At 37.1% G+C, this 23,181-nt stretch overlaps 1 protein-coding gene across 4 annotated transcripts; it reads right to left on the reverse strand.

Moving 5' to 3' along the window:
• Positions 1 to 490: 490 nt before the first annotated feature.
• med25 (mediator complex subunit 25) lies at positions 491 to 23,181 on the reverse strand. Of its 4 annotated transcripts, none has more exons than XM_067381940.1 (20): positions 22,996 to 23,181; positions 22,350 to 22,490; positions 22,230 to 22,275; positions 22,017 to 22,141; positions 21,772 to 21,870; positions 21,424 to 21,544; positions 20,995 to 21,154; positions 19,573 to 19,694; positions 18,787 to 18,862; positions 18,443 to 18,684; positions 18,253 to 18,339; positions 14,591 to 14,673; positions 14,432 to 14,489; positions 13,409 to 13,516; positions 12,616 to 12,789; positions 7,368 to 7,457; positions 7,125 to 7,196; positions 3,781 to 3,939; positions 1,195 to 1,303; positions 491 to 1,017 (listed from the first exon to the last, which is right to left on the reverse strand). In XM_067381940.1, exons 2-20 carry the CDS (start codon positions 22,472 to 22,474, stop codon positions 911 to 913), a joined length of 2,163 nt encoding a protein of 720 aa, XP_067238041.1. In that variant the 5' UTR covers positions 22,475 to 22,490; positions 22,996 to 23,181; the 3' UTR covers positions 491 to 910. The 4 variants fall into 4 exon arrangements, with proteins under 4 accessions (XP_067238041.1, XP_067238042.1, XP_067238040.1 ...); XM_067381941.1 differs by having other exon boundaries at positions 1,195 to 1,300; positions 14,591 to 14,676; XM_067381939.1 differs by having other exon boundaries at positions 14,591 to 14,676.

The raw sequence follows: 23,181 nt of genomic DNA on the forward strand, positions 1-23,181 counted from the left end.
CTGATTACGTGTTATGCCAAGAAAAGCGTGGCCAAGTGCTGCCATCTGGTAGGACTACTTGGCACAGGGGTCCACTGTATGGTTCCATGACATATTGGAGTGGTTAATTTTAACGATGTGACACCATTTGGCAGAATCAAGCGTTTTGCAACCTATCATTCAGTCTATTTAAGTCACTCGCCCGCCACCATCGCACCACTACCAGGTTAACACACAAACAAATACTTTGCCTTAAAGAGAGAGAGTGTCGTTCCAAACCTGTTGGACTTTCATTCTTCTGTTAAACATAAGAGAAGATATCTTCTGTTCCCTTTGACTTCCATTGCATGGGTATCGGTTATCAGCATTCTTCAAATTATCTTCTTTTTTGTTCAGCAGAAAAAAAAAGAAAGAAAGAAATGCATACAGGTTTAGAACAACATGATGATGAGTACATTTTTTGGGGTGGACTATCCCTTTAAAAGAACACGCCGAATACAAAAATTGCTTGAGAAAATTAAGTTTATTTTCATAAAACAACATTACTAGATTTCCAAAGACAAATTAAGAAAAAGTAAAACCAATAGAAAGTAAAACTTTCATAAAAATACAATAGTAACCGGATCCGACTGGATTCATCTCGAGGCAAGAAGAGGTGTAGAATGGCGAAAGAGCCGAGCCTGTTTTTTAAACGTCTTGCTCTTCTGTGTGAACAATCATGTTACCGCTCACATGATACAGTGATAGGCTTATGTGTAAATGCATCAACGAATACATGAGTATCAAAATAAAGTCCTGATCTCACTCTAAACACCGATATTCTTCCCCTACGCACTTGCTTATAACTAAAAAGTAAAAAGAACAGAGCTTAGATGACTCTCGTATTCCATAATGAAACCTCTGAAGCAAAGAATGATGGGTAAAGCAGTCCTTAGATAAGGTCCATAAGAATTTCGTCCTCCATGACGCTCGACACTGGTGGCATCCCGGGATTCTGTGCGACTGGCCCCCGTGGACCTGTAGGGATCATCAGTGGACCTGCGGGAATGTGAAAATTATTACATAAAATGTATCGAAGATGTTTAATAAAAGATTCAATAAAAATAGCAGTACAAACCACAGCAAATAAATGAAATCTCTTACACAATTAACGAGGTCACAGATGTGATAAAAATAAATTGTGCTAATGATACTGTACTGAAAATTAAGTGTTACCTTGGTGAGGCTGCCTCCACTGAGCCTGCATCTGAGCGCCCCCTCCTGGTGCTGGATGGACCATCTGCTGGATGGGATGCATCCCCTGCATGCCCTGCATCCCACCCTGCTGAAGAGAGAAATGATGGCATATAAAGCAAGCCGAACTGTGATTGGAGAGATGATTTCACAGGTATGAAGGAGTCAGTGACACTCAAGGGCGTTGTTTTGGTTTGAACATTGGGAGGGTTGAAGTGTGAACTCTTTTAGCGGGGTCCCAGGGCATGCTACCTTTTGAGATTTATTTATTTATTTCTGCAAAATGGTCTTTTGTGGTATCTTACCCATCATCCACGTACAAAGTTGGATAACATAACTGCACTAAAGTAATAGCCAATTGTTATTTTTTTGTGAACGTAGGATATTTACATTTATTCATTTTGCAGACACTGTTATCCAAAGCGACTTACAAGTGAGGAATACAACAACCGAATTATCATGAGCCAATAGACCCAAGAAGTGCTTACAATACAAGTTTCAGACATTGCTTAGAGTAGCATAAGCTAGAATAGGGAGGGAATAGAATTTTTTTAAGATGATGTTAAGTGCTCATGAAAGAGATGAGTTTTCAGCTGAATATATGGTTGTATTTTATATTATTTAGGCATCTTGAACCTTATCAGTTTGTCAGATTGTCTACTTCATAATTCAAGTCAAACTAACTTAACATTTTCCTGTATTGAAATTGTTTTTACTGTGAAAATTACAATGAAAATTGATTTACTCACCCTCAAGCCATCCTAGGTGTATATGACTATCTTCTTTCAGACGAAAACAATCGTAGATATATTTAAAAAATATCCTTAGTCCTCCAAGTTTATAAGTAAAACAAAAGGCCTTCTGAAGCAAAGCGATGCGTTTGTGTAAGAAAAATATCCATATTTAAAACTTTATAAATTCAAATAATTAGCTTCCGGTGGATGACCGTACGCAGAATACACAAGTCGACTTGCGGTGGAAGAGTATCTTTGACCTTACGCACAACGTAATGATGAACACGGAGGTGCAGAGGATAGAGCAAAGCAACTCACCGGTCACGTTTAAGTCTAAAATTATCATTTTTAAAGAGTAATGTTGGCAGATTTCGATATAAGAGAGGAGGAGCTTATATTTGTTACACAGCCCTATTTGTTTGAACTGCGAGAGGCGTCTAAGCTTACAACACTCCTACATTCTGTGTCACAACATCGCGTCAGAGGATTACTCATTTGGCGCAAGTCGACTTGCGCATTCTGCGTACGGTCATCCACTGGAAGCTAGTTTTTTTAATTTATAAAGTTTTAAATATGGATATTTTTCTTACAAAAACACACTGCTTCACTTCAGAAGACCTTCATTAACACACTGGAGTTGTATGGATTACTTTTTTAATGGATGGCCTTCATTATTTTTGACTTCAAAACGCAGCCCCCCATTCACAACCATTATAAACCTTGGAGGACTGAGGATATTTTTAAATACATCTCTGATTGTGTTCATCTAAATGAAGATAGTCATATACATCTAGGATGACTTGAGGGTGAGTAAATTACAGGAATATTTTTGGGTGAACTATCCCTTTAATATTCAAAAATATTACTGATCTGCCTGCACTGACACCGTTGTATCCAAAATGAACTGTGCTGGACGAAGACATCACTGTTTTCTCCAGAGCTGCTGTATAGATAAATGAACTAAATGAATAACTAATGATTTTTACAACAGAAATTAATCAATACTGAACTTAAGCTGGACAATGACATTATTTTCTTCTAGAGCTGCTGTACAGCCAAAACTATGTTTCCTGCTATTACTGTAAAGCTTCTTTGACACAATCTGCATTGTAAAAAGCGCTATACACCGCGTTCCAAATTTTTCGATTTCAGTACAATAAACATTCAGATTTTAGTTTTTCTAAGAAAATGTTTGTTTGTTTATTTATCCATTTCTTTTTAGATAACTGGTATCAATCTCAGACAAAATAATTTGCCAGATCTATGAAAACCCTACTTAGAGATTGTTCCACATTATTAAGCAAGTCACAGTTCTGATGCAATATGGGGAGGAAGAAAGATCTTTCTGAAGATGAAAAGCATGAAATGGTGCAATGTTGTGCAAAAGGCATGAAAACAACTAATATTGTGTGAAACTGAATGGAGATTATCAAATTATCATAAGATTTGTGAGTGATTTAGAGCACAGCAGAACTCGGTCAGATAAAGGCTTATTAATGAAAGTTCCTTTCAAAAATTAATCTTATTAAAAGGGCAGCTATAAAAAAAAGCCAGTGTTGAGCAGCAAACAGGTATTTGAAGCTGCTGGTGTCTCTGGAGTCTAAAGAAGCTCTCCGTACAGGCTGGCAGTTGTGCGTAAAGATGCATTTTAGACACCACAAACCAAACCTCACTAAGAAACATTTACAGTGGGTGTAGAAATGAAGACAGTGAAGAGGGTGAAGACGTATGACCAACAGAATACTGATTCTTCACAACCAGACCTCTTAGCTGAATTAAAAGAATGCAAACTTTAAATCTGGGGTTGCATGTGCTTTTCACTGCCCACACTTACAGGTTGTTGACTGAGGAGGAGACTGCGGAGCTGGGGGTTTGCGCCTGGGTTTGGGAGGCGAAGCATGCCACCAGGAGCTTGGGCTTGAGCTTGGGCCACCTGATTGGGCGGAGCGCCAGAGACTGGCGGCTGTTGATTGGCTGTTGCAGCTGCTCTTAACTAAGGGAAACCAAAAATCACACACAGTAATGAAAAAAGAAAGTAAGTGGACATGAGAAGGCACTGCTGTAAAACACTGTATTACATAAGTGCTAGTTCTGTGTGAGAGTCTCACAGGAGACAGCCTTGAATACAGACCACTGGAACTGTGTTAGAGGTAATAAAGGGGACATACTCCACACTTTGTAGCATTTTTCCCAGAAATCCACAACAAATCCACATGCTTATAATACAAGTCAAGGCTTCCCACGTCAAATACAGTTGTAACTTATTTTTTTACTTAAATAACCATTTTCCACTCCATTATATAGAATATAGATATTCAGAGTTTTATTTGGCACAGTTAGTAACAAGTAAACTAAATATATTCACAAGCAGAATTGTTTCTTCTAGGGATGGAAACCACAGGAAAATGTAATGATTCAATATTTGGCATTAACTATTACATTATACAAAACAAACTAAATAATGTAGTAGCATATTTCATGCATTCTTTAATATATTTTTAATAAAATGCTACTGACAAATTTCATCTGTATTTTAAACTAAGTGTTGTCATAAGAACAGAAACTCAACAGCCAAGACATACTGCTAGCACTTAATGTTTTTGATTCATTAAAAAGAACCAACTCAAGAGTCATTCATTCAATAACAGACTGCACTGATCTCACTGTATGATTTGGATTTACTTAAAAGATCCGACTCATGAGAGTCATTTGTTCAGGAAGGGATGGACTGCACTGGTTGTGTTGTATAATTTGTGTTGGTTGCTGACTAACTGGGAATTTCTCGGACAGAATAAGCTGCAAAGTAGAGCAGACTTCATCAGGGTTCCCACTCTTTTTCAGGACTTTTCCAGGACATTTCAAATTTCATGACAGAAATAAAAGACAAGGATCTATAGTAATATATTCCTTTTTTCAGAAGTTTTAACAAAACCTGTATAGTTTGTTTTAATTTTGTTTTTATTTACTATAATATATCCTTTTTGTAAAGCATATTTTATATATTCATCTTAAATTATGCATTCATATATTAAAAACTATTTCATAAAATTATATAAACAATGATTAATAATAATCTAGTGTATTAATATATCAACAGACAAGATATCACAATTGCATAAATAATGCTATGAGTTTAATGTTTTAAAACCCGGACATGACATGCAGGGGAAAAAAAAAAAAAAGTAGTCTAAATCGTGCGCATTATTTACTATTCCGCTCCCTCGATTTACTAAAACGTGTGCACGATTTATTATTTCATTCCCTTGATTTCTAAATCATGCTCATAATTTATAAATCAAGGGAACGAAATAGTAAATCGTGCGCACGATTAATTTTTTTTTCTTGGATTTCATGTGCGGGGCTCTGTATAAAATAAATACAATTTTGAATAGAAAAAAAAAGGAAGTTACTTTTAAAATTAAACTAACACCGTCAGTAGGTGGCGGCAAATAACGGACTTAATAAGTGAGTCATTGGGGTCAATCTTTCAAATGATTCATTTAAAAAGCTTATTAATTTACAAACGAAGCAAATAAGGGCCGACTGGGTCATTGAATCACTTTCTCAAAGTTTCGTTCAAAATAGTAGATTCTGCTCCGGTTTTGTTTGGAACTATTTCTTGTTGGCGAAACAGGCAATATTTTTTCGAAAATTTAAGTCACTTATATTAACTTATTTAGTGAACTGTTGCAAATCAGAATGACATTTGCCTGCACCTAGTGTTCATAACACTAGTCTGTGCAATGAATCGCTGAACTTGTCATTCAAGGCGCATCACGTCAGCGTCTCATTATGACTTTGTTAAGAACTAAATAAAACTAGGGGACTATGTAAAACAATTACTATGAAAAACAATTTGTCATGGAGAAGTTTCAACTGTGACAGTTGTCAATGATTTGTGCTTTTCCTATTCTGTACTGAGGGCGGTGCTGTTGAGTGTATATTGCGTATGATTTCTAAAACAATGCCGTCCTGCATGCTGTAGTTTTCCGTGCCCACCTTTTGCATATACCACATCAAAATTATTAGTTTGCAAGAATAAATATTAATCAAGGTTAACAGGGTACCTACATTCTCTGCAAACATTTGAGTACTTAACAATTCCTAGCTCCTTCACAGAAAGATTCCATCACGGCAAGAATTAACAGCGTCTTTTAAAAATACTTCTCTCATGTGTCAAAGCTCAGCGTCCCTGAACAAAGCGCTTTCTGCTACTGGCGTTAATTGTTTTGGAGCAATTGTAAACTGTTTGTTGTTCTTCACTGAACAATAATTTTTTTTTTTTCTCCAGGACATTTTCATTTCATTTTCTCTTATCATCTATGTGTTTTCCAGGACTGGAAAATTGGTCATTATTTTTTCAGGATTTCCAGGAAGCGTGAGAACCCTGTTCATGTCGATGTGACACTCTCCTCTTTCTGACCTTTAATCAGGCTGTATCTTTAAGACATCTATATGTAAATGACTTCTGTTATGTTTGGCTAACCTTTTCGCATTTGTAATGAGTAGCAACTCCACTACCTAGATGCTGAATACTGAAAAGGTGTTGATATGTAAATAAAATGTAGGTGACTATGGCATATTCTTAATGATACATTTTTGCAGCTTAGTTTCATAAATAGACTAGACTTACACTATCGTTCTAAAGTTTGGAGTCAGTGTTTGCTTTTTGTTGTTTTGTTTTTTTTAAGAAATTGTTACTTTCATTTAGCAAAGTTGTATTATATCAAAATTCGCAGTAAAACGTGTTACATAAGATTTCTAAAATATTGTTCCGAATCCAGAAATGTATCCTGCTTTCCACAAACTATTAAGCATCACAACCGTTTTATACATTGATAATAATAAAAAATGTTTCTTGAGCACCAAATCAGCATATCGTTTTCTGAAGGATCATGTGACTGTGGAGACTAGAGTAATGATGCTGAATATAATGGTTATTTAAGTAAATATTAAAATATTTTAAAATATTGCCGTTTTACTTTATTTTTTTAATCAAAAAAATGCTGCCTTGCCTAGCATAAGATACTTCTTTCTGCAATGTCCCCTTTAACACACAGCTCTATTCACAAGGTGGTGAAATGGCAGAAAATCAAGTGGTGAAATCCTGTGTTTGCAGGGAAACATGGTCCTGTGTGTGTGCATACATGCGTGTATAATTGTGTTTCTGATTCTCACCATGTTGTTTTGTCTCTGTTGGTCCTCCATCAGTGTGACCTGACTGACGGAGGGCAAGCCCACCACCACAGACTGAGGCAGAAAGAGAGGGACAGAAAAGAGGGGACGAGGAGGGTTTAGAACAGCATGCACATTCCATCTCAAGCCAAGGAGAAATACAAACGGGGTGAGTGCACAGGGCCAGAGAGACAGTGAGAGAGCAGGGCAGGGGAGAGAAGAGAGGGGGAAGCACTGCTGCTTTACCTGCTGTTGCACGTTGCCATGCGTAACGGGGATGGGGCCTGGCGGTCTGTTGAGGAAGTTCTGATTGGGCGGGACCTGTCCAGGTTGCATCTGACCACCATCGTTTATCCGAGAAAAGGACATACAATGAATTACTGACAGAACTAAAGAAATGCAGCATAAGTACACTTTTCAAGTAAAATAGCTTTTTGGTTTCTCTTAAAAGTTAAAAAATGCTGTTCTTTTCATGATTGTATATTTGTGTGTGAATATGTTTTCATTATTGTACAATTACACTAGAGTTTATGTGCATACACATTTTCAGTGGGGGACTGCATAATTGATTTTGCATGTATGTGCACTCATGTTTGCAAAAACATGATTTTTTTTTTGTCCTGTTTTTTTTCCTCCAGGTTCAATCTAAGTTATGCTCAAATCAACATCACTTGTGGCATAATGTTTATTACCAGAAAATAATTCCCTCTTTTTCCTACAGTGGGTACGGAAAGTATTCAGACCCCCTTAAATTTTTCACTCTTTGTAACATTGCAGCCATTTGCTAAAATCATTTAAGTTAATTTTTTCCCTCATTAATGTACACACAGCACCCCATATTGACAGAAAAACACAGAATTGTTGACATTTTTGCAGATTTATTAAAAAAGAAAAACTGAAAGATCCTCTCCAGTTCTGTCAGGTTGGATGGTAAACGTTGGTGGACAGCCATTTTTAGGTCTCTCCAGAGATGCTCAATTGGGTTTAAGTCAGGGCTCTGGCTGGGTCATTCAAGAACAGTCACAGAGTTGTTGTGAAGCCACTCCTTCGTTATTTTAGCTGTGTGCTTAGGGTCATTTTCTTGTTGGAAGGTAAACCTTCGGCCCAGTCTGAGGTCTTGAGCACTCTGTAGAAGGTTTTCGTCCAGGATATCCCTGTACTTGGCCGCATTCATCTTTCCCTCGATTGCAACCAGTCGTCCTGTCCCTGCAGCTGAAAAACACCCCCACAGCATGATGCTGCCACCACCATGCTTCACTGTTGGGACTGTATTGGACAGGTGATGAGCAGTGCCTGGTTTTCTCCACACATACTGCTTAGAATTAAGGCCAAAAAGTTCTATCTTCGTCTCATCAGACCAGAGAATCGTATTTCTCACCATCTTGGCAAAATCCATGCGGGCTTTCATGTGTCTTGCACTGAGGAGAGGTTTCCGTCGGGCCACTCTGCCATAAAGCCCCGACTGGTGGAGGGCTGCAGTGATGGTTGACTTTCTACAACTTTCTCCCATCTCCCGACTGCATCTCTGGAGCTCAGCCACAGTGATCTTTAGGTTCTTCTTTATCTCTCTCACCAAGGCTCTTCTCCCCCGATAGCTCAGTTTGGCCGGACGGCCAGCTCTAGGAAGGGTTCTGGTCATCCCAAACGTCTTCCATTTAAGGATTATGGAGGCCACTGTGCTCTTAGGAACCTTAAGTGCAGCAGAAATTTTTTGTAACCTTGGCCTGATCTGTGCCTTGTCACAATTCTGTCTCTGAGCTCTTCAGGCAGTTCCTTTGACCTCATGATTCTCATTTGCTCTGACATGCACTGTGAGCTGTAAGGTCTTATATAGACAGGTGTGTGTCTTTCCTAATCAAGTCCAATCAGTATAATCAAACACAGCTGGACTCAAATGAAGGTGTAGAACCATCTCAAGGATGATCAGAAGAAATGGACAACACCTGAGTTAAATATATGAGTGTCACAGCAAAGGGTCTGAATACTTAGGACCATGTGATATTTCAGTTTTTCTTTTTTAATAAATCTGCAAAAATGTCAACAACTCATTAATGAGGAAAAATATAACAAATGGCTGCAATATAACAAAGAGTGAAAAATTTAAGGGGGTCTGAATACTTTCCGTACCCACTGTATGTCAAAACTATTAACGCTGAAATGAATTTACAGCAGTCAGAGGCCTGTTGCATGAAGCTAGCTGAACAAACTCTGAGTTTTAGAGTTTGTTTATAGTTGACATCCAGATAACCCCAACCTGGTTTAGATCAGGTTCATCAGGCTCACAATGCTCAATATAAACGTTCCCTGTTAATTTAGGTTTTATCCAGAGTTCACGATTAAAGGATTAGTCCACTTTTAAATAAACTTTTCCTGATAATTTACTCACCCCAATGTCATCCAAGATGTTCATATCTTTCTTTCCTCAGTCAAAAAGAAATTAAAGTTTTTTATTCTCCTTATAGTGGACTTCAATGACCTCCAGACAGTTGAAGGTCAAAATTAGAGTTTCAGTGCTTTAAACGATACTAGACGAGGAATAAGGGTCTTATCTAGCGAAACGGTCATTTTCTAAAAAAATACAACTGTATATGCTTTATAAATACAAAAGTATCGCCTTGAACATATTTCTGGTTTCCGCACTCTTCAAAAAGCTTACGCTGTATGTCCTACGCCTTCCCTATTCAACTTACGGAACGAACGCAGCGCCAGTTTAATATCTGACTATAGCAATAAATGTGAATCAAAGAAATAGGCCTAATAATTTATATAGGTTCATAAAGAGCTCGAATGAATACACATACACTTTTAATGAATGTATTATATTTATATGAATTTAAAAGCAAAGCTTAATAATTGTTAATATAATAATTATATGAATATATTACATTAATCATACATAATTATAATTCATATCATATAAATATAAAAAATTATTAGCAGCAAAATATGTGTCCCTAAATTTACTTTACTCTAATCTGGTTCAATTTGGAGCGAGAGATACAGGACGAATGGCTTTATTGCATCAGATATGTGTCAGAGTTTGCTCGAACTAATCTCTAACTTACCTGGGTAGCAACTGAAACCGGCTTTGTGCAACAGGCCACAGGAGGTACAATTATGAGCTCTGTAAATTGTTTATGTTCAATATTGTAATGTTATGTGATTTTTGACAGGAGGCAATTTAACAACGCTCTGCAGATTCTGCTATGTGCTGTGTGATTTTGGAGGTGGTGTGCTTGGAGATGCTCTGATGGGAGGGTGGGATCTTATGCTTCCAAAGTAGAGTTGTCAAAATTACCGACTTTGGTACCACATTGGTACTGAAATTTTAGTTGGTACCGAATGCTTTGAGCGCTGTTGAGTGGATTCGTAAACACCTCTGATTGGCCATTGTGTTGACGTGCTCATCAGATATATCTGTGATTGGCTTCAATGATCAGCGCTTCAAAAACGTTTGCATACACGTTCCTCACATATTATTGTAGCCTAGTTTGTGCTGAATACAGTGTAATGACACCTTTGTCATTAATATGTTTATGAACAACTGAAAAATGCACAAATGTCAGGGCATGTCAAAACTTCTCCAGGCCCCAAATCAGCCTCAGACTCCAGAGGGTTAATGACAAAATTTCAAACAAGAGAGCCAGGGACAAATATCGTATCAGCCAAATATATGTTTGTTAAAATCAGTATGGTGCATCCCTACTTAGCAAGTGTTAATTTTAGACGCTGTGTACAGTATGTGTGCAGACAGCTGCTCACAAGACGCAACAAACATAACTGGATTGATTTCATTTTTAAATAAACTGTTAAATATATTTTGTTCTTTTACACGTAAACATTTTACAGAAAAAAGTGTTTGTGTTTTAGATGTGAATTTCATGTGTGCATGTTTTTCGTGTATTATATTAAAATTATGCATTTTTGAAAAATACCTTTCATGTGTATAACTGCTCTAAGTGAATGAAAACATCCTGCAAAGTTTAAGTTTTAAATCTGAAAGTGCACCGTATATAGTTATTTTCTCTCAAAAGTAAGAGTCGACTCTGAGTCAATTAAATGAGTTGTTTGTAAAATGAATCCCAAGCCGTTTTAATTGTGACGTCACACCGAAACATTAGCATATTGCCTGCCCACATATTGCACATGCAGACGCCAGGGAAAAATTCATTTTTTCAACATTACCACAGCAGTGTAATCTTTTGTTGTGTTCCCATCATTTTATTGACGACTGCTTCTCAAACCTCTGGGAGTTTAACGCAGGATACACAAAACACTTGGTCTTAAAATATGGATCAATGACCAGTTTATTTGGACCAGCTTGCTCCTCTGAATCTCAACCTGTAAGTATGATTAATAAATGATGTTTATATTTTCTAGCGATCGTTCAAGATTCGTAGTTTTGTATGTTATGTTGTGTAACGTACACCCTAGTCTGTCTCCAGCTAACCGGCTAACTCACGTTTCTGTAGTTCTGCTATTCAGATGTGGGTCCAATATTGTCTAAAAATGTGTCGATTAATGCAGCTTGTCTGTCTTATTACTTGGAGTAATGATCAAGGATGGAGCACAACCTTTTTTTTTTTTTTTTACAAAGTCTAATGCATTATCAGCAATTCACGTTTGTTCTCGGCTAATATCCTGTTTTTATTATTACAGTAGTATGGAGCTCTATCTGTATTGTAATAGGATGTTAAGATGCTAGTCCACGCTAACTAGTTGAAGTATTCTCTCTGTAAACAGTAAACACCCACTGTAATGATATAGCCATTTCTCTTTGTTAATAGGTATGACGAAAAAGTCTGTACACATCTGGCCTAAATGTTTATCTTATGTTAGAGGTTTTCAGCTTCGCTTGGCATTCTGATACAGTTCCCACAGGTGCACCTACATAAAGTATAACAGTGACGCTGCTATCACGTCCTATAAACAAATAAGGTGACACTTACCATATAGAAACGCTGTACTCCAGACGTGATTGCGAATCAGTTTCTGGTTGATCGACTACTTCAGACGTTTCATCGTCAGATTCGGGCTCGAATTAATATGGTAAAGTCGATGCTATATTTTCTGTCCATATGTTGTATACAATGTCTTGTGAACTGATAGCTGTCATTCAGTTATGGCAATGGGCGTACGGTGTGCACAGTAGACCAATCACAAAGGATTGAGCCATCTGACCAATCAGAGCAGTGTAGGCTCACGGAAATGAGGGGTTTAGAGAGACTGATTCTCTGAACTGCTTCAAACGAGTTGTTTACAAAAGATTGAAAACTTAGGTGAAATTAAATATGAATTATGACAAACTTAAAGTGTTTTTGACCTTGCATGCATGTAAACCTGTCATAGGAGACTCCCAAAACAATATTAGGAACCTTAAAAAAGGCATAAAAGGGGCACTTTAACAATTTTATATTTTTATGCTGCTTAGTTTGCATCATACCAATAACTGTGTTTATTTGTACTGAAAACAACACCATTTCGTGTGACTCACCGAGCGATGCTGCTGCACTTGTTTGTGGTTAGTGATGACCTGCCGAATACCATTGACGAATCCGCTCTGGTCATTAGGGATGAGTCCCATGAAGATCCTCTTCCTAGACGAGTACAGCAGCATCAGCACACGCACCTCACATGGCGCACTGTGGGGGAAGTGCACACAGCCAGCCTACACACACACACACACACACACACACACACACACACACACACACACACAGAATATACATCAAACTATGTGCCAATCCACACATCTAGACAGCACACACAACTAGAGTGACTAGAGAGCTGCCTGGGCCTACACGATTATATTTGAAGACAGGATTAAAACAAATTAAATAGCCGTTTCCCAGACACAGATTGAACCTAAAACTGAATTTAATCAGTGTTAATGGTGATTCACTACTGACATCTCCTAGTCTGCGTCAAAGGATCTAGCTCCAGGGTAAAGGTTCATTTCAGAGCCTTTCATTTTCAGGGGAAATGCTGGCTATGTGACTTTGCTGTTATTATTTTTTTCCCCATAGTTAAATCTAGTGAAAATCTTTTTATTTTGCTGCAGTGACACTTAAAAGCAGAGAAATAACTCCCCCAAGAGGCTGAAGAGCATTATTACAGACTATCACATTCTCTTCAGTTCAGTAAAGGGAAATACACTAAAAATAAACAGATATATGCATAGACAACACAAAAACCTGTTCTATATGAGAAGTTATAAGCCTGAATATTAATTCTTGAACTGACTGATGTATCTTACATTATAAATATGATGCTGTTTATGTACTTACAAATCCATTAGTCATAATGCGATACAGTCCCTTCAAAGACTCCATATCTTTATTAGTGAATAGAAACTGCACCATACGAGAGTTCCTGAACAGAGGGCCCAGAGTAGTCTATAAAAAAAAACAAGTAGATATATGGATCATTTTATTAATAACCCAGACATTTGACCATCAATTCAGCATATTAGGATGACATCAACAAAAGCAGTTTAAATGCCAGTTTAAAGTCAACAGATTTTATAATGATCTAATTTTAATATTGATCTAAATTAAATACATGTATAGTATAAAGTCTAATTATTTTTTAAAGGTATTATTTTGTATAAAGAAGAGTCTATAAATGGACATTCTACTGTACTTAGCATACTGTGTGTAGCATGGAAGTATGCATAGTCAAACGCGGGGAGTGAATCAAAAAGAGTAGAAGGACAAGATGAAGGAAGAGCAGGCGAAGAAGATGGAGGAGAAAGGAGGACAAGGACGAGGAGAAGATAAAGGGGGAGAAAGGGAATTATGAGAAAAAGATGATCAAGAAAAATGAGATGATAATTAATGAAGAGGAGAAGATAATGATGGAGTAGGAAAAGATAGAGGGGAAGAAAAGGAGGAGAAAATGAGGAGATGATTAAGGAAGAGAAGGAAATGAATGAGTTGAATGAGAAAAATGAATGAGAAAAAGTAGGAGGAAAGTATTTGGAGGGGGACGAGAAAAGGAGCAGAAAAAGAAATCGAGAAAGAGGTGGAGAAAAATATGACGAAGAAAAAGGAGGAGATGATGGAGGAGGAAAAGATTGAGAAGATGATGCATGAAGAGCAATAATGAAGAGAAGAAGAAAAAGACAATGATGAAGAAATAGATGACAGAGATAATGGAGGAAAAGAAAAAGATGGCAAAAACACTGAAAGATAATAAAGGACAATAAGAAGTAGAATAACAAGTAGTAGTAGTAGTAGTAAAACAAGAAATTTGCTTCATTTGCAAGCAGAGTAATATATCCTGTAGGGAATGACAACGTTCACATTTACCAGGAGCTGCTGAGGGATGAGCTGCATGATCAGCTTCTGTGGCCACTGGTCTGTATTTCTGAAATAATAAAGGGGAAAAAAACACCACTTCATTCTCTCTGTGCATCTCTACCATTTATCCTACAATATGCAAATCTGGGCCAAACGGGAGTCACTCACAGATTCTCTCCTTGGCTGACTTGGACCTGGCAGGGCAGGGAGCGTGTAAGTTTTGTGTTGGAGTCCATGGAGGAAGCCTTGGGCTTCTGCGGTGATTGATGGAGACAGAGGGAGAGGTGACAGGGGGAGGGAAAAAGGAGAGGCAGAATAAGATGAAGAGGTTAACATACAGAGTAAAAAGACCTTGCTGGCAGAGATGGATGATGGGACTCAAGGCAGGAGGTCTCGGTGAAATAAACAACCTGTGTGTGCAACTTCCACAACAAGAGAGATTGCACTGGCAACGGAACAGCTGCTATGTTATTATGTCAATCAAAACTGTGTTTCCCCCCAGGAAACATGTCTGATGGAACCTAATTTTTCCAGGGCTTCGTTTAGACAGACTTGTTGACTTAAACAACCCAACAACTAGTTGATTTTGAAAACAGTACCAGTTTTGCACATCCTTACTACAAACCATCCTACAGTACCCTGCAAAAGGACAGTGTGGATAAAATCTGCTGATCGACAGAGTGGCGCAGAATTACTATTGATTTAATTTACACAGCGCAGCTTGGCAGTGTTTGTGTTTGCGAATAGTGTGCGGTGAGCTGTGTGAACTCATCATCCAGATGGTGACTCCGCGACAGGCCTCAGCAACGGAGCGTGCCGCCATGCTTGATAAGCGCACAACGGTTTGCTGGCATGTTATTGACCAGATGGTGATAATGACCACGGCGTGTGTGTCTGTGTTTCTGTTTCCTGATCATTTGTGTTGACCCATTGTCAAATCAAAACATTTCAATACTGGGTTATGTGCTTGAGAACATTCATTGCTGAGACGCCCCCTGAGATGATCTCGTGGCCATTGTGGAATGGTCAATAGAGCTTCATTAACATAAAGAGAGGGTCTCTCCCATAAATCAAACAGAAATCAAGAAACATCATTGATCCCATTACAGTCTGTGCAAATGGCACCTCAGGCACAATACCCACGGGTCACCTAACAATACATCAATGAAATGCCACTAGATAGCTTTACCAGTTTCGGTCTCAGTGAGCAAATCAATCTTTGTCAAAAGCCTACATTTCATAGGTGACTTATGAGGGTCTTTCAGAGAGATTAATTCAGACACCAATTAGGTTTCATTTTCCAGTTGTAAAACACTAACAAACACTCCTCGCACACCTGGTTGGTGCAGGCGGTTGTTTAGGACACTATCCATACAACAGAAAGAATAGCTGTCGTAGCTGGCAACAGTTATTTTAATATTATATACTATTATTATTTATTAATCCTTCATTTTAATTTTAATTTTAGTTCAAATTGACGTGTCCTTTTTAATTTCTTACACCTACCGGTCAAAAGTTTTTGAATGGTAAGATTTTTTAATGTTTTTAAAAGAAGTCTCTTCTGCTCACCAAGGCTTCATTTATTTGATCCAAAATTCAGCAAAAACAGTAATATTGCTACTGTATTGTTAGAAAAACAATAATACCATTTTCTATTTGAATATATATTTAAAATGCAATTTAATTCTGTGTTGGCAAAGCTGAATTTTTAGCATCATTACTCCAGTCTTCAGTGTCACATGATCCTACAGAAATCATTCTGATATGATGATTTGATGATCAAGAAACATTTATTATTATTATTATCAATGTTGAAAACAGTTGTGTACACATTTTTTCAGGATTATTTTATGTATAGAAAGTTCAAAAGAACAGCGTTTATCTGAAATATACAGCTTTTGCTACATTATAAATGTCTATACTGTCACTTTTGATCAATTTAATGCATCCTTGCTGAATAAAAGTATTAATTTCTTTCCCCCAAAAAACACAAAAAAAAAACCTCTTACTGACCCCAAACTTTTGAACTATAGTGTATAATGTTACAAATGTTACAGTTCTTTTGAACTTTCTATACATCAAATAATCCTGAAAAAAAAAATTGTACACAATTGTTTTCAACATTGATAATAATAATGAATGTTTCTTGAGCAGCAAATCATCATATTAGAGTGACTGAAGGATCATGTGACTGAAGACTGGAGTAATGATGCTGAAAATTCAGCTTTGATCACAGGAATAAATTATATTTTATAATATATTCAAAGAGAAAACAGTGGAAACAGATATTTTAAATAGCAAAAATATTTCACAATATTACTGTTTTAACTGTATTTTGGATCAAATAAATGAAGCCTTGGTGAGCAGAAGAGACTTCTTTTAAAAACATTTAAAAAATCTTACCATTCAAAACCTTTTGACCGGTTGTGTATATATTTACCTTAAATTTATTTCAGTTTTAGTAATTTTAGTACATAAAATTATTTCAGGTTGTTGCCAAGCCAACATTTCTAATTTTACTTGAAGTTTTTCCATATAATATTTATTTTTTATTATTTTATTATTTCTAGCTTTACTTCAATAAAGAAATGTTTTAATAGTTTTAGTTTTTGTTAACAATAACAACACTGACTTGTTTTGTGACATTAGCAATGTTAAATATCTTGTCAGGTTAGTCATAACTACCATAACTACCAAATTAATGTTGCAACTTGGACGGAAACATATCTAATGACATCAAAGAACTGGAAACATTCATTGAGGCCCTATTTATGGTTTGTTTTCCAATAGTAAACCAAATTTCCAATGAAGGCTAATCACATGGACTGCCCCTGACTATAGATTTTTTCTAGTCGACTAGTAGTCATTCATTTAAGCCAACAGTTGACTAAGAATATTATATGTAACATTGCTTATATTTTTCTACATTACAGAGAAATACCAATCCATAACATTGAGCCTTAAAACTATAAATTGAAGTGCACACATAAAGCTTTTCACTAAACAAAGGAGACTGTCTGAACATTTTAATAATTTATTAATAAACTAGTGATTACTGAGTCATTGTTGGCTGCAAAGATTGATAATGCTGAATTGCCATCTCTGCAGTATAGAGAAATGGACATTTCATACAGATTACATAATCAGATAATATTTGTTTTTGATTTGAATTGGTTAATTTAAAAGTAGACATTTCTCTTGTCTCCGAGTTTCAGTTCATTTTTGTGACGCGCTTCAGTGCACGGAGACTGACGCGGCAGAAAGCGCACCGTTTGTTTTCTTTATTTTACAAAAGCAAAAAGTTTTTTTTGTTATTGTAAGTGAACATGAATAAAAGTAGACCCTTTACAGTTTTGAATCTTTGCAGACTCTTATCTGTATTATCTGTAAAAATTACTTATTTTTTAAAGTTCTTTCTGGTGTTATCAGGAAAAAATTACTGCGGTTGGATATGCGCCAATAATAGAGCATTTATCCAGGTTAACATTAGAGCAAGCAGCCATGTAAAGTAGCAAACATTAGGCTAACTACTTACATGTTTCAAATGATAAGCCACAGTTAGGTTGATGAATGATAAGGGAACATTTGGATTTTCTGCCCGGCATACAGTAATTACCACATGGACCAGCCGTTACGATTGGTCTGTCAGAGACTGTATAAATTCACCACTTCCTGTATATAATTTTTTTGCGAGTATCCAACTAATTAAAATTTGGTCGACTAAGCCTCTTCTTGTTGACTAACGTTTGGTCGACTATTAGGGGGCAGCCCTACTAATCACCATTCAGTATGCAAATACTACCATGCCATCACTAGTATAAGCTTCTCACCTCCTGCCATTCTAGAACTCCACTCCATGCCACAATCTTGTTGGCAACGCCCTGCTGTGCCCCAGCCTGAGGTGCAGGAACAGCAGTCTGAAAAATAAGAATATATTGAAAGGGAAAGAGCATGATGGAGACTAAGAATCCAAATGAAACATGAAACAAAATCCACAGAAATACAATTCTCAAGTCTGACCATGCCAGGCTGAGTTGGTGGAGGTGTCTGCTGACTGTTGGGCTGCTGCTGAGGGGCCTGAGGAGGTTGCTGGTTGGGTGCGGGCGGGCCTGGTGGTGGGACTTGTGGTTGCTGTTGTGGCTGCTGAGGTTGTTGCTGTGTTAACACTGGTGGTGACACTGTGGTAACTGTAGATAGGCTGGGTTTACCTCCTGATGGGAGAACTGGTGGTTGGCTGAAAGGAGGTGTTGGCATTTGAGGAACTGCAAACAAAACAACTCAGTAAATGGTGTTTCAAATACAGAAAATGGGTGAAGCAGGAATACAGCAGAAGATCCAAGAAGCATAAATACAATTTGACTCACATCGACTCTTCTGCTGCTGATTTGCAGCTTCTAATGCCTTCTGTGCTGCATCATGGGCCGCGTTTAGAGAAGGATTCTATGGGAAGAGAGAGTGAGAGTGAGTGTGTTTGTGTGTGTGTATAACAGAAGCACAACATTCATGAGGCCTTATCATTAGTGTGCACAGCATCGTTTGAAAACAAAGCCAGATCTTTCTTCAGAGTACAAATGCATTCATGCACATCTCATCTACCACTTAGATCTATTCAAATGAGATTATAACAGCAGTTAGTCTTTATCTTAAGAATCAAAATGAGGCTCTGTATGCTGAAAATTGCCAATAATGTCCCTCCAATTAGGCACAGAAAGGTTCAGAATGAGTAGACTGAGATCAGCCTGTTATTGAGATAAGCGCTCTGATTACTCTACATCACTGAAGCAATGAGACAGACAGAGCAAAAAATTAACCTTTTACCTCACCTGCCAATGGTAAGTCAACTGAGACAATTAACCGCTTATTAAAATGGCATACATTTCTGTTGTCCCAATTTTCCCTTCTTGTCCCTATTTTCCCTGCCTGTGGCAAACAGTGCAGACTAGCATCTTCTTGAATCTGAACAATTTGAAATCGACCATGATTTTGTTACTCATATTTTCAATTTGCTGGCCTCATATATATATATATATATATATATATATATATATATATATATATATATATATATATATATATATATATATATATATATATATATATATATCCCAATCTTCTATTAATTCTATTAATTTCCATTAACTGTCACACACCTGGAATGGTAAGGCTGTACTCATCTGAGGAGGAGTCTGGGCTACAGTGCCCAGTGGAGAATGAGACACAGGTGGCAAGACAGGTTTAAGGGAGACTGGACCAGAACCTCCTCCGGGAGCAACTGGACACACACAAATATGTAACAAAGCATTAACCAGAGCAAATCTAATACTATAGGGGTCTAATGATATATCAACATTTTATGATATAAAATTGTGACAATATGTATCGGTGATGTGAACGATATGTATTGCAATATAGAGTTAGTTTTGTCCAAGACACATTCTCATGTCATTTTCAAACCTAAAAGATTTTCGTTCAACTTTCATACACAAATTAAGATATTCTTTTATGAAACCTGAGAGATTTCTGTCCCTCTATTTACAGCCCATTCTCCTAAAACCAAAAAAGGTCATAAAGGCATTGTAAAAATAATCAGTCAAGCGTTTTTATATAGTCTTCAGAAGTCGTCTTAGTCTTCTGAAGACTATATGATGAACAGATTTACTGATCAACGCACATACTGTAGTAAACACAGACGTTCAAATGTGTGCCTACGTGACGAGTGAGAACGACATGAAATGAAGAGTTTTTGGATGAATTAACCCTTTAAAGTTTGGGAACAGTCATTTTGACACACTTTGCAGTTAGAACTGTGATTGACTGTATTGATCATCTGAAGCACATACATGCTGGAGCAGCACTCCTCAAATTGAAAGCACAGACATCATTTAAATCACAAGTTTTTACAAAGCACAAGTATACTAGGTGAGAATTTTTTTTTTTTTTACAGTTTCAGTGACACTACTACATTAAACTATTATATACAATGTTGAATAGAATGCATAATAATGCAATAGGGGAATATTTGTGGGTCCTGATAATGCCAAATGTCTGATTTTACCAGTGAAAAAGGACCTACAATATTTTAAATGTACGTAATCAGTGACAGAGCAAGCATACACAAACCATACAAAATTCTGAATTTTCAGCCTCAGAATCATGAATATTTTTATTCTGGTGTCATCATTTCCCTGTGCACTGGGGACCAGGATCAAGTCCAAGCCTCTTCAAGCCTCATACCAAATTTAGCATTTTAATCAAGTTAAAAAATTAGCAAGTTCATTTTTGTTAACTTTTTATCATATGTCTTAGAATTAATAATAATAAAAAACCTTGGCTTAAAGTAGTAAAAAAAAAAGTATTAAAGTATTAAAGTATTGCTATATGTATTGTATCGTGAGTTCAGTATTGTGAACTGTACGAATCATGACATGAGCGCATTGTTACACTCCTAAATAATACAATAAAATACTACTTTAGCTCATATTCTGCCATGTGCCAAAAGCGGTCTGTGCATCTGCTGACACTGTTATACCACAGCACATTCATAAACACATCAAGACAAGTGTCTTTCTTACCAGGAAGTGCAATGCCCCTGACTAACACCATGTGAAAGGGGTCTTGACTGTAGTCTGGATGTGAGGATTCTGGTGCACCTGCTACTGAGGATGCTCGTTCAAAAAGAGATCGAAGCGCTGGAAGTTTCCTTGGGGCAATTACAGAAAAATGGATCCCCCGCTACAGCCAAAAAAATTAAAAAATAAAAATTATTATAAATTCATTAACTACATATGAGAAACAGACAACACCTTCTATAAATAAATGGCTGATCTTAAAATTTGGCAGGACTACACAGTGGAAAAATAACATATATTGTAGACTATGACAGCATCAACTAGTATGATCAGTATCAAGGCAAATACATTGCATTACACGGTCTATCATTACAACATGACTCTCACAAATAGAAATAGCTTGTTAAACAGGCAGATGCAGTGCAGACTCACGTCACGAATGATCTGGACCAGGCTGTCTGCGGTGCAGCCTGTATAGCTGACGCTCTCCACAGCCGGTAGTAAGTATGGAGGAGAATTACACAGCAACACACAAACCTTGTGGGTCTGACCGCTAAAGAGAGAAACAATAGTTTAGTTAAAAAAAAACGAAAACATTGCAGTCCCCAGCCTGTTTACATACAATTGGTCTTTTATAAAATGGTGCGTGTGAAGTATTGTCATAAGTATCGCAAACAAAATCTGCTTCTTTGAATCTGTTTCCATACATATCTTTTGCATCCCAAATCTTAGTAAAATGGAGAAATAAGAAGACTCCACAGAAGCAGTTTAGGAACTCACATTTGCTCCCTCATCTTTTTGAAGTCGTCAAAGAGCTGTAGGGCCACGGAAAGACCCTCAGCTATGAGACTGCAGCTCTCTGCTCCGCCTCCCATGAATCTGTGCAAAAAGCATCAGCGTAAAAGTTAAAAAAGGAAAATCTTTAAAGCAGACATAAAGAGCTCATCTAAACATGCAAGAGCACACTTTAATCTCAGAGATCCTGTCATAAAATGCAAATATGATGGAATCACGGAAGCCCTTACTGAATGCTGTCAATCCAAGAGACAAACTCGAAAGCGGAGCTGGTTGGAGCGTGGCACTGGACGTAGGATTCTGGAGCACAGTCCACTGTGTTGAAGACCACCAGTCCATACTGAGTGCCACCATACTGAAAAAGGAAAAAGATCATCAGATGTGATGTCTGAAATGACAGCAGTAATGTAAAGCGAAAGTGTAAACAGACTCATCCAACTCACATCTCCTCCAAAATCAGTTTCAGCAGGTGGTCCTCCATTAAAATACCTGAGATCATACAAAGTAGGTTGGTAAAGAAGTCTAACAAACGTCAGCATGGATAAACAGGTGACGACTCTTACTCTATAGTCGGCAGTATGTAATTCTTCCGAAGGGATTCAAAATATGGACCAAGGTTTGCAGTTCCCTCTATGACAAACACTACATCTGACACCTGATTCAACCCAGACTTGGAGGTGGGGTCCATATGGGTCAACTTGGGTCTACAACCAAGACAAACATTAGATCAATATGAAACATTTGCTGTAAATATTAAATAATCTATATGTCATTATTGTAGTGCACTTCCCTTTAATGTTTTTAAAGTGACTACTGACTGTAAAGCGATGTTATTTATTGTTATATTATTATCATGTCTATTCTTAAAGTTAGGGCACCGAACCATGACAAACACATTTGCTGCGTCTCAATTCCTATTGAAACGCCCATAAAGACATTTTTAATGATTCAATCCGTGTCAAAACAGATTGACAGCCTCATTTTGGCTTATTTATATATATATATATATATATATATATATATATATATATATATATATATATATATATATATATATATTTTCTTTTCTCATCCAATTAAACAGTAAATTCGTTTAAATATAATGCAAATACAAATGAACTAAAACATAAAATCTGACAACACACATTTAAGTCCTAGCATGTTAGTTAGCCGTTATCCTCAAATGCTAATTTAGCTCGTGTGCCTTACCTGCTAGTAATTAGTAGATCTGACTTTTAATGAGAATAAAACGGACTGATACAGTCATTGATATTGATTATATGCACACCAGCCGCCTTTAGTTGTATTTTGAAAGCTTCATCTGAACGTTCATGTAGATCCTAATGACAACAAATATCTGGATTTACGCTCGGCAATCGACAATCCGGTCTGGTC

Source organism: Chanodichthys erythropterus, chromosome 3 (genome assembly GCF_024489055.1).
Source record: "Chanodichthys erythropterus isolate Z2021 chromosome 3, ASM2448905v1, whole genome shotgun sequence".
In the NCBI taxonomy this organism is placed as follows: Eukaryota; Metazoa; Chordata; class Actinopteri; order Cypriniformes; family Xenocyprididae; genus Chanodichthys; species Chanodichthys erythropterus.

What these genes read in the sequence shown, in the direction of transcription:
- med25 (XM_067381939.1), bottom strand. Translation starts at nt 22,474, where the DNA reads ATGGACCCCACCTCCAAGTCTGGGTTGAATCAGGTGTCAGATGTAGTG. An exon ending in GTACAGCCTTACCATTCCAG is followed by an intron (nt 18,863 to 19,572) that starts GTGTGTGACAGT and finishes CTCTTCCCATAG; the next exon opens with AATCCTTCTCTAAACGCGGC. An exon ending in TCATCCCTCAGCAGCTCCTG is followed by an intron (nt 13,517 to 14,431) that starts GTAAATGTGAAC and finishes TTTTTTTTATAG; the next exon opens with ACTACTCTGGGCCCTCTGTT.